The sequence below is a fragment of the Poeciliopsis prolifica genome, unplaced genomic scaffold (genome assembly GCF_027474105.1).
Source record: "Poeciliopsis prolifica strain line A6 unplaced genomic scaffold, Auburn_PproV2 SCAFFOLD062, whole genome shotgun sequence".
NCBI classification, from domain to species: domain Eukaryota; kingdom Metazoa; phylum Chordata; class Actinopteri; order Cyprinodontiformes; family Poeciliidae; genus Poeciliopsis; species Poeciliopsis prolifica.
The window spans coordinates 91,566-103,383 of record NW_026562437.1 but is presented as its reverse complement, the minus strand read 5'-3'; the positions used below and the strand labels follow the sequence as shown (position 1 = coordinate 103,383).

The following is an 11,818-nucleotide window of genomic DNA, read 5'->3' as shown; positions in this document are numbered from 1 at the left end:
CTGGAATACTCATCTTGTTTGTTTACCCAGAACCTTCAATATTTGAAGGCAGTTGGCATGAAAGAATGTGCCAAAATCACACCTCACCAACACCGACTTCATTCAAGAGGCATGAATGAAGAAAAAAGCTTTTTCACCAAGAAATTAATAAATTTTTGTGATTTTGGCCAGTATTTAGTCCCTGGGTTATTTCATGTTTATGACTTAATTTATGGACTAAATTGACTTCTATTTTTTATTAGTTGTATTTTCATCATTACTACTGTGTTTTCAGATTATACCTCTAACAGCTTATAATCTCTTAGGCTTAGAAACAGGACCAGGTCTACAAGGACATGAGCCCTGGGACTGTTCTGTCCCCTAGAGAAAAAATATTTTGCTAATGCAATAATTAATAGAAAGTATCATACATAACTAGGTATGAACTGATAACACCAACTAATGATGGAAAAATCTGTGAAAATGGGGGCCCTGAGCTACGGCCCCCATAAGTGCCCAGGTTAAAAATAATGGCAGAGTTCATTTTTTAAAAACAATTTATATATTAAATTTTTGCATATATAAAAATATACATTCAAACACCCACAACAAACCCTCGGGGTATAACTTAAAACAAACCAAGATTGTACTAAAAAGGGACAACAAAAAAATAACAGCATTGGTAATAAGGAAAAAACCATTTAAATAAAGGAAAAAAAGTATATTTGCCTGTACAGTAACTAAATATATGTATAAGTATACAGATAAATAAAATAAAGTTTCAATCTAGTGCCTAGATAAAGTGTCACTCTCTTGATAATCTTAGGTGCTGTTCTTTTATTTATTATTTTATTTTCATTTCAGCTTGGTTGCTTTCAAAAATTGCATGAAGGTGTCCCATATTTCTTTAACTTCACTGGTCTTGTTCATTTCTCCAAAGCAATGCAGGCAGCCATTTCACAGAACCATGTTGCAGTTTTAGGACTATGCATACTTTTCCATTTCCAGCTAATCTCCATCTTAATGAGCAACTCAAACTATCTATCAAAGGGTTGTTGTAATGATGTTTGGCAAGTCTTTGTTTATGCTCGGTTCCAGGAAATACTTTACCCGTGAGAAATGCAGCTGAACATCTCCTGAAACACAGCTTCAGGATTGGATCTGTTGACTTTTGACCTACTCTGCAGCATATCTGAGTGTGTTCCTTTTAGCTTAACCAGTCCTGCCACTTTTACCTGCTAAAATGAGAGACAGGTGAGTGGGAGTGGCTTTGGAACGAAACACCACCGCCCTCAATCAGGTACGCCCACACGCAAGATTTGAGGAAGTTTAAATCCCAGACAACCTCAACTGCTGCGAGCACAGAAGGTACGGGCCTCAAGCGTCTCTGCAGGGCTTTGGACTTACAGCTTAAGGTATCTGCTTGTTATTCTGAAGTAGGTAAAATTAATATGTTTCGACAGCATATAAGTAATGTGTCACATTGTGTTATTTCGTGGGGATTATAAAAGTTTTTTTTAATTAAAAATACAAAACTTACATAAACGCAAATTCACAACAAAATTTAGGAGCTTAGAGTCAATAATTTCTTAATACTGATGAAAAATAACTTTTTCCACTGTGAGATTATTTTACCTAAAACATGCAAAAAATGTCTTTATCTGCCAATCGAACTAGAACATTTTCATCAATATTATGGATTATTGACTTAAAACAAGCCTGAAAATTTACTTAAAAGTCAGTTTTATTTCAAGTGTGCTAAAATATTTGCATTAAAAACTAGACCAGAATTCCTTGGTAAGATTTTGTGTTTTTACAGTGTAAGAAGTGAATTATCTGGACGCCCAGTTTGTGTTTAGCTCTGTTTGCCTGTATTATGGTTTATGAAAGGTTAATATTCTCTGATGTGACTACATGACTCTGTTTGGGAAAATTTGTAACATTTATTGAGTTTTATTTTTGAAACATGCTTAAGCATAATAATTTCTGTCTTTATTATTACCGACGTTATTACTAAAGTCTGAGGTTACAACGAAGCACCATAAGAACTGTTCTTCTTATGTTTTTTTTATTTGAGCTTGACAAACTTTTAACCAATTTTTTAATCCCTACTGGTGATAGAGACACAGGACTACCTCAAATAATTAGAAATGTATGGATTCTTTTCACAATACTACTTGTTTATCGCCTTCTTTAGCAAAGGAGAACATACTTTACAAGTAAAGAGAAGTTTTATTGGACATAATCAAATATCAAACACTGGAAGGAGGGTTGCTTTTGAAGTCAGTAAAGATTTGGCATTTAAATAAGAGATCTTTAGTAAGGAAGGAACATTGTCTGTCCAAAACGGAAACCTGGGTTCATTAACCAGTAATTGTCAAGAGATCTGTGCCAATGCATATGTAGGGAAAAGGTCAAACAACACTTAAGGGTTCACACCAATTGCTTCAATAACTGAGGATATAAAAAATATTTAGTTTAGAATTTGTTTTATATTGTTTTGCCCTTCAATTATGTTCAAGACTCTATGTGTGCTTCCTCCCTCTCCTTCTCCAATAGCAGTTATACATTTTAGTCCAAAACACCAAATCCGAACAGCAGATGAATCTGAAAATATTTTATGTAATAGAAAAATATTGGCAGGTTGCAGCATTCATGCCTTAATGATCTGGTACCTGTATGTGTATTTGAACTAAGTGTACGTGAAAATGAGGGAGAGAATCCAACCCCACTTCATTCCTGGAGGTTTTTTGAACATCCTAATCTGATCTGAGATAAATGTTTGGAACAAACCTCCAGTATGCCATGCTTCACTATGTTTAGATTTTTTTCTATGAACCCTTAATTTTCCCTAATCAGATTTTTAGGGATTAGGAATTGTCATAGTATAACGGCAGCTACAACGGCCCGTCTTATGCATCTGTGTCAATGTAGGGGGAAAGTCATTCAAGGCTTTAGGGTTAACATTAAGAAGTTTCTTACAGAATTGTTTCATGTTGACTTCAAAACTCCAAAGTGGTTCACAATACATGAAGTCATTCATGAAAACATTCACCTGGTGATGGTGGAAGCCACTGCTGACTTTCTGACCATCACCAGCAGACAAGGTGGTTGGAGTGTCCTAAGGTCAAAACGACTGACCTTCTGCTTTCTAGAATATTCTGTCTAATTCATGCCTGTCCTTTAGTTTTGTTTTCAGGATGTCTTTAAATGGCAGTTTTTTGACTGAAGACCAGTTCACATGCTCTATATGCCTGGATGTGTTCACCAATCCTTCATCCATACCATGTGGCCACAGTTTCTGCATGGCCTGCATCACCACATACTGGGATGGATCTCAGGTGAGTGATTGTTGAAGCTCCCTTCAATCGTCTTTTGTTTCTTCATTTTTGCTCTTTAAATTTTCTTGTCAAAGGTAGAGCTGCTTTAACTCTACCTTTGTTGAATCAAATAGTTAAATACCAGCTTCCTGCTGTCAGCCCTTCATGACTGGAGGTACAACAGTCACAAGGCTATGTTTCAACTGTACGATCTTTCTTCCATCTTCATTACCTATTCATTTGTCTGCTGGCGTTTCTGATTCGATCTCTTTCTCCTGGACATCTTTTCACCTATTCCATCGTCTTCTTCCAGGTTTTCCAGTGTCCTTTATGTAAGAAAACCTTTCAGAAGCGACCGGACCTCCAGATCAACAGGACTCTGCGAGAGATACCGATCAGTTCAAATCTATGAAAGGTGGAGGGCCAGTGAAGGACAAGAAGGGAAAAATGATGGGACACACAAATCACAACTTCATGGCAGAACTAAAAAAGAAGTTGCCAAAACCTCTGCCCAAGAACGTGGCAGCTCTGACCGGCACGGCTCAATCCCAGGGTAAGTAATCGAAAGGGTTTGCAAACATTATCACATGTTGACATCACGTACAGCTATAATAAACAAAATGTAGAGACCACACAACTTCTAAAAATTGAGTGAAGGTTTGGACTAGGACGTTTTTCAAAGTTTCATGCCTGTGGTAAGGCACAGATTAAACGGTGGATGGGAACATTTGCTACGTCAGAAATTATTTGGCAAATGCATTTCCATTTCCTTTTAGCGCATTAATAACTTTTAAGAAAAAAACCCCTAAAAGTTTAAAACCCTTTTTGAGAAACTGATAGATATTTGAATCTTAACATCTCTATCAACCTTTTCTTATGCGATATTTCAAAAAACCCATGAAAACATGGCCAGTGATTGAGAAGCTGCGGTTTCAATGTATTTACTAGAAATGCAGCATGTTGTTGAGACTCTGTTACGTCAGTTCTGATTTGTTCTAATTAACTTTTGTTCATCATGAACATCATGGTTTCAACATGGTGCAGGTGCAAAAATTTTTCCTCTTATTTTGCTACATTTAGACTATTGCCATGGTGTGTTATTCAGTTGTTTTCTTCTGTAACAACTGGGAGCAACTGACTACAATCTCAAAAGCTTAAATACTGCCTGTGACTCCAGGATGATATTAGTTACAACATTTATGAATGAACTAAAAACGCAGAGCAGAGACAATGATCTCATCACGTTAAAAATCCTGCGGTGGAAAAATGTTTAGGGACAGATATATGAGGAGAAACAAGAGAACAGCAACATGGAGGTTTCTCCTTTATACAATAACCTTGTTGCTCTGGTTGGTTTCATAACAAGCACATCTGTGAAAGCTGCCAAGTTCAGGTAATTTCACTTATGCAGGAGATACATGACTTTCCTGTCAGGGTTATGTAATCCAGCGATGATGGAGCGATGCAGGAATGTTGAAATGCCGTCCAAGAGATGAAATGTTGATTGTTAGATTCTGTTTTCTTAAATAATACAAATAAATTACATATTAAAAAGGACCTAACAGTTTTTCTGGGGTTTCTTTTTGGCAGCGCATTCTTTCCCAGGTCTGTCCACGTCAACTTTGTACCCGACTGCCACAAACACGATGGCTCTATCGGTACCGGACCACTACGGGTCTTCCAGTCTGAACCACAGCCCCGAGCATCATCATCTTCATCCTCACTTCCCTCATATGATGCCCCACTCCAACAATCGCAGGAGGTTCACTCTGAGCGGAGCGGCCAGTAGCCAGAATGTCCCTCTGTGCGAAATCCATAACAGAGGAATATTGGTAACTTTGTATTTCATTCACATATTATTGGTATTATTTTATGTATTGATATAAAAACTATAGAGGAAACATGTACTGTGTTTTAAATACTAGTCGCTTCATATGTTTTGCTTATTGTTACATCTAAATGTTTAAAATAATCAAATAGGTTTAAATATTCCTTTCTTTAGAAGTGTTTTAATTCAGCCACATCCAGGGTGTCTCTTCAGAGCATCGACTTCTAGAATTTGACTAGGCCACTTTGTGTTTTTTTATTTTTAACCATTAAGAAGCTGGACTTGCTGTGTGTTATGCATCATTTTCTTTACAGACCATTCCTTGTTTCTTCTGTTTGTAAAGCTGTAGAAATAATGTTTTAGAAACCATTTCCAGGTTTTCTAGTTCCAGAAACATCCAACGACCCAATTCTGATCTGTTCACCCCCAAAAAAGCTGATTTGTTCCACTTTCATATATTGTACTAAAAAAATCTGATTTATATCTGAACAGATGCAAATAATGACTGAAAATAATCAGAATTATGAAATTTAGAACAAAAAATACAAAAGAAAAAAAAATCTGTAATGGAGAAAATACATTTTAGCAGCACTGTAACTTTTCCTCTTTTTGCTTCCAGCTTTACTGTAATCTGACCAAATGTGCATCTGTCCTGAATGTGCGATCGAAGACCAACGATCATGACACCATCACTATTGAGGCCGAGTGGATGGAAACTAAGGTTAGAAAATAAAAGCTTCTGCTCTTGTTTGGACTGACTTAAACTGACTGAAAGAAATTAGCAGCGGTTGCTCAATAAAGTGCAGATGCCAGCAGTTTCCTCATGCTGAGTACATTTCCATTTCACAACTTACCTCTTTGTCGCTGATTGTACCAGTTTTACCCTTGTGCACTGCAAAAACATAAAATCTTACTACTTGAAATAAGACAAAACTAACTTTTTGGTAAAATATAGGAGCTGGTTTTGAGTGGATAATTCCTTAATATTGATGAAAAAGTGCTAGTTCCATTTGCAAATGATTTCACTTGTAACTATAATAATTTTTCCCACATTAGTGAAACAATATGACTGAAACCAGTATTTTATATCAATATTAAGGAATGACTGACTTAATATTGGTGGCATCATAATGTAGAGCTGAGTGTCTGTGTTCCTGTTAATAGCTAATAATATACTTATTATAATCTGAGCCAGTGGGAGCATTTAGGAATGTAGCTCATCAAAACACATCACTATTATAAACTTTTATTAATAATGTAAAGCCTCAGTTAGTAGGATGAGATGCAAAGTCTGTAATCCCAGAAATGAACTTTAAAAATAACTGTTATAGGAGAAATCAGAGCCATGATGTTGGTAGTGAGTGTAATTTATTTCTGGTGGTGTTGCAGTTTCTGCTGAGGGACTCTGAGCAGGACGTCCGGGACATGATCAGCGAGAGGAGGAGGAAGATCGAGGAGATCAGACAGTCTATGACAGAACTAGAGGTAAAACAAACACAACCTGCACAATCTAAGGTTAAAACCACATCTTCTTAAACAAATTAACCTTTTTTAAATTACACAAAAAGTTACCTCTCATAAAAAAACATGTTCTCATTAGTTTTCTAAATATTTTTAGACCTTTTAAACTTCATTAAAAAACACCTAAATTAAATTGATCTTTTGTATAGTTTCTCAAATTTTGCCTTTCTTTTTGATTTACTGTTAAATGTTATGAACTGGTTTTAACAATTGTATTTTTGCTTGTTTTTTGGTTTTTTTTTTTTACCTGTTCAGGATATTTTTGACAATCTTGTGATCTGTATCAATAATAGTGATATTTTTTATTCAGTAGTATTAATTCCTACTAATTCTCTTTCTTTGGGATTGTCCTTTTTAAAAAAAATAAATGTTTTACTAAAGTCTCTTTGTGAATATCAAATATTTTGCTATTTTAAAGTCAAATTAAGCCCTGGTTTAATTTGCTAATTGCCAACCAAATGTTACCATAATCTTCAGTTTCTAAGTGTTTCTCTAAATGACCCTTCACCCTGGTCAGATGGCGGTGGAGCGGGAGACGTCGGGCACCGTGTGCCTCTTCTCGGCGCTGGCCTCCGCCATCGAGCGGTCCCAGGCGGAGCTGATAGAGGTGATGGATAACAGCCGCAGGTCGGCGGAGCACCAGGCTGACGCCATGATCCACCAGCTGGAGAGGGAGATAGAGGAACTGGAGAGGAGAGAAGCTGCTCTCAGTGACCTGGCCACGTCAGAGGACCATGTTCACTGCGTCAGGGTCAGTCAGAACTTAAGGTTGGTTTAATTAGAAAACTCTGGATGTTTTATTAATTTGTAAATGTTCCTCAGAGTTTTTCCAGCCTGTCCACACCTCCAGTCACCAAAGACTGGACCGGAGTGTCGCTGAAGAAAGACCTGGGGACGGCCGCCATCTACAGATCTTTGGCAGCTACGGTGGAAAAGTTCCAGCGAGATCTGAGGAATATTCTAGAAAATGGTTAGTAAACGCAAAACAAGAACAAGGAGGGAAAAAGACACATAGTTTTGTACCAAAGTGCACAAAAATATGAGCACAACTCTTTTTGATCCAAAAGAGATGAACTTCTTTCATGGTAGTAAAGAGCCGGTTTGGTTAAAGTGTTGAAGCTGAAACTTCAGTTAGTACCATTAATCATTAAACACTGCCCTCTAGTGGTAAAGTTTTGGTTAACACGAAACGTCTGTCTTTTTATTCCCTTAAAAAACAGCATATTGTTGTTGCACACAGATTAAATTATGAAACTGTTGTAAAATAATTCTAATAAATTAAACTTCAGCTTTATTGATCCCAGCTCCTGAAGCAGTTTGTTGTTTTTCTCCAGGTTTTCCCTCTCCGCTATTGGAGGCCAGTGTGGCACAAACAAAGCCCAGTGAGTTTTACTCTTGGTTTGAACAAACAGGATGCAACACTTCATTTAATCACATGAATAATTTTTTTCCTCACATGAAACTTCACAATCTGTAACACGTAAATGTATTGTTTGTTTCTCCTGCAGGAGAAAAGAAGATGCAGGATTTTGCACGTATGTAAAATTAAATTAATAAAATCTGCATTTTCTTGTTTGCTGTATATTTAGCTTGAATAAGAAAAAATTAAGAAATTTTGAGGGTTTAGTTAAATTTCTTTGTTTGTGCACATATAGCTTCAAATGTTTTAGAACAACTAAAAGTTTCAGATCCATTAATGCTTAAGTAATATTTCTTGAACTACAATTGTACATATTCACTTCCCATTCAATATTTGATATAAGTATAACACTTCAGATGAATGAACAGTTAGCATAGCTTAGCCTGAGAACAAGCCAACTGGAAAACAAAATCCATATATTGTAAAATGATTTTCTCAAGTGAAAATTGATTAACCAAAAATATATTTTTACAACTTTTTAGTTAAGAGCTAATGCTTGAAGAAAATGATTTCTCAGTTTAAGTTAGTCTATTGTCAAGTAGAATTATAGAATTGTACAATTAACTAATAACTTTTCATTTTAATAGCATGAACTGGCATTGTTACGTGAGTTTAGACCAGGATTTTTAGTCATTAATTTTCATGTCATGGTTTTTCTACAAAGTGAACGTCACTCTGGATTCCAGCACTGCCCATCCCAGACTGATCCTGTCAGAAGATTTGAAAAGTGTGAGCTTCCCGTTCAGTTATCACAACATTTAACCACTAAGTTTTGTTTATAGATTTTAGAAAACCGGGCTAATAGTCCATTTTTCTGCAGGTTTGGTGTGGAGATCGATACAACCACGTTCCAGATAATCCAGAGAGGTTCAACAGGGTGGTCTGTGTCCTGGGGAGAGAAGCAATCTCCCATGGGAAACATTACTGGGAGGTAATAGGCTGAAAAGTTATCCTACTATAAAATGTTGAATGGAAAGTGAATATGTACAATTGTAGTTCAAGCCATATTACTTAAGCATTAATGGATCTGAAACTTTTAATTGTTCTAAAACATTTGAAGCTATATGTGCATAAACAAAGATTAAAAAAAAAAATTCAAGTTAAATATATATCAAACAAGGAAATGTAGCTATTATGAATTACTGACTCTTCAGTGTCACTTTCTAGAAACCAAATGGGAAAAACATCTTACTTTCTGTACACTAAAACATTTGTTAAAAAGTATGTTCTGAGTAAGAATCAATCTACAAGCTTTGAGAAAGTAACAGCTGGTGTTCTGTAAATTTTACCAGTAAACTGCGGAAAAGGCACAAATGGACCTTCAACTTTCTTCAAATAAACCTGCAAGTTCTGTGTAATTTTAGGAAACCTGGGCTGGACGATGAGCGTTTCATATCAGTCAATATCAATTATTGATGATTAGATTTTTTGGTCTAAATATCTAAAATGCTATGAAACTGGTGACATGACCTTCCCTATTTTATCCACAGTTTTCATTCAATGCTGTTGTTTTGTATCTTTAAGAAGTTATGAGGCAAAACCTGAAACTGCTGCTGCGCAGTTACTCAACAGGTCGTTGCTAGGTAACCAAAGAGAGAGTTCCACCAACAGTGATAGGCTGATCAGCTAAAGCTTTTCCTCTACCGATCTCCCAGAATGCTGTGCGGTTCTGGCTCAGAGTGAATTATCTTTTGATATATTGTTACTGATTTATTGTCCAGCTGTATTTGTAACTGTATGAAGTTTGTGACTGGATGTAAACTGTCAGCGTTACTGGCTGGACAGTTTTGTCTCAAGCTTTCAGGATCTGCTCTGTTTGACGGGGGAACATGTTGCGCTTCCTGTGAACAGGTGGAGGTGAACGGGAAAACGGACTGGGATCTGGGCGTGGCCAGACAGTCCGTCAACAGGAAGGGGAAGATCAATTACACCCCAGACAACGGCTTCTGGTTCCTCAGCTTAAGAGACAAGTGAGTTCAATCTTCTAGAAGATGGATGAAATGCAGGCTTAAAGGTTGATTTTTTACAAAAATACTTTTAATAGAGAACTAAACGGAAATGCATAGTTTCATTTTATTACTATTGTCAATAAATATTGCAGCAATAAAGCCTTTTCCAATAGAAAGACGAATAAATTTTTTTTCAAATCACAAGAATAAAGCAGAAAAATCAGCAGAAAAAAGTCATAAAAATACTAGAAAATCATTTTGATAAAATAAAAATTTGATCATTATTTGGATCTGAGGTAAAAACACTGTCCAGTAAATAATTATGTCCTTAAAATCAACCCAATTATTTCCTGAATTGTTTAAAAGTCCTGCTAATAATGATTTTATATTAATAAGTTAGAAGATTAAGTATATCATTTGTAGAACTGATACCAAAAGTTCACAATAATATTCTTTTAAAAAAAATTGTGGAGGAGTTATTACACAAGTACTACTATATTTTAGAACTATTACATTATTGTCATTCAAAATTTGTCTTGCCATGTGACAACTTTATTCTGGTAACATTATGACTTTATTTTCACATTATAACAGAAACCTCCTCACGTTAAATCCCTGTGTCTGGCTGTGTGTCCACTCTTCCCATCAAGGCTCTACAGGCAGTCATTAGAAAATTTAATTGTTTTCTTCTTTTCCCTCAGACACAATTACGCCTTTCGCTCTGAGCCGTGCACAAACGTGGAGATGAAACTTCGACCTCATAAGATTGGAATATTTGTGGACTATGAGAAAGGAGAGGTGAAAACAAAACTTTGTTTTACTTTCAGAAACTCATCAATCTAACGACTAACGGCTGGATGTGAAACCTTATTAAGTTAGTAAACTGTCCTTGTTCTTTTCTTCTTCCCACAGGTATCTTTTTACAACGTCGATTCCAAAGTCCACATTTACTCTTTCCACGACATCTTCACTGAAAACCTCTTCCCCTTCTTCAGCCCCTGCACCAACAAATCAGGAAAAAACGAAATGCCCCTGATCATCAGTCCAGTAAACATGGAGTAAAAGCTCCTCAGACACTTAAAATGAGTTGCTTCTCTTTTGTTCAGCTTTTTCCATCTTTATGAGTAGAAATATAATGTGATAATTTAATACTGGAGATCTGGAGCTGGAATCCCAGGATTGTTTTGTTTTCTGCTTCAAGAAACAACCTGAAATGTTCAGAATGTGGAAAATGACAATAATTTCTGACTGGATTTGGTTTTCAGTTCTTGTACCACATTTTATCCCTTCTATTTACTTAACACCTAATTTACTTTATTCAGGTAATATACCTTTAAATGGGACAAACAATGTGGTTTCTGAATAAACTATTGTATAATGAACATTTTTCATGATATCTAGTAAAGCAGTTTTTGTTTAAATGCCATTTTCTGTTACATTAAAAGGAGAATTTAGATGTTTTTGAAGTGGGGTTCTGTTGAGAGGTTATTAGCAGCTAACAGCTTACCTTCAGTCTCTCGTCATACAGGATGACAAGAGATTAGATGCTAAAGCTAATTGCTAGTCTGCCTTGAGACAAGGTAGTAAGAGGATATCTGCCATCTTGAAAATGTGTTAGTTTGCACACTTCCACTAAAGTGCTAGTAGCAGAGCTAATTTTTCTTATTAGAAGTTTTTGCTAACTTTGGAAATGTTCAGTGCCTTTAGCTTCCCTTAAGTTAATTTTTCCAGATGAATTTTAAAGCACTAATTTACTTTGCTGTTTTGTAAACGTGCAGTTAAATAAAATATGACGTGTCAA

At 36.0% G+C, this 11,818-nt stretch overlaps 1 protein-coding gene across 1 annotated transcript; it reads left to right on the top strand.

Moving 5' to 3' along the window:
* Window positions 1–1,356: 1,356 nt before the first annotated feature.
* LOC129379922 (E3 ubiquitin-protein ligase TRIM39-like) lies at window positions 1,357–11,818 on the top strand. The gene is given in 18 exon segments (XM_055060870.1): window positions 1,357–1,415; window positions 3,167–3,320; window positions 3,613–3,685; window positions 3,688–3,852; window positions 4,890–5,131; window positions 5,747–5,753; window positions 5,756–5,798; window positions 5,800–5,848; window positions 6,517–6,612; window positions 7,166–7,399; window positions 7,471–7,618; window positions 7,983–8,030; window positions 8,157–8,183; window positions 8,733–8,797; window positions 8,889–8,999; window positions 9,920–10,038; window positions 10,719–10,815; window positions 10,930–11,818. Coding segments are annotated over 17 exon segments (1,815 nt in total). The 5' UTR covers window positions 1,357–1,415; window positions 3,167–3,179; the 3' UTR covers window positions 11,080–11,818.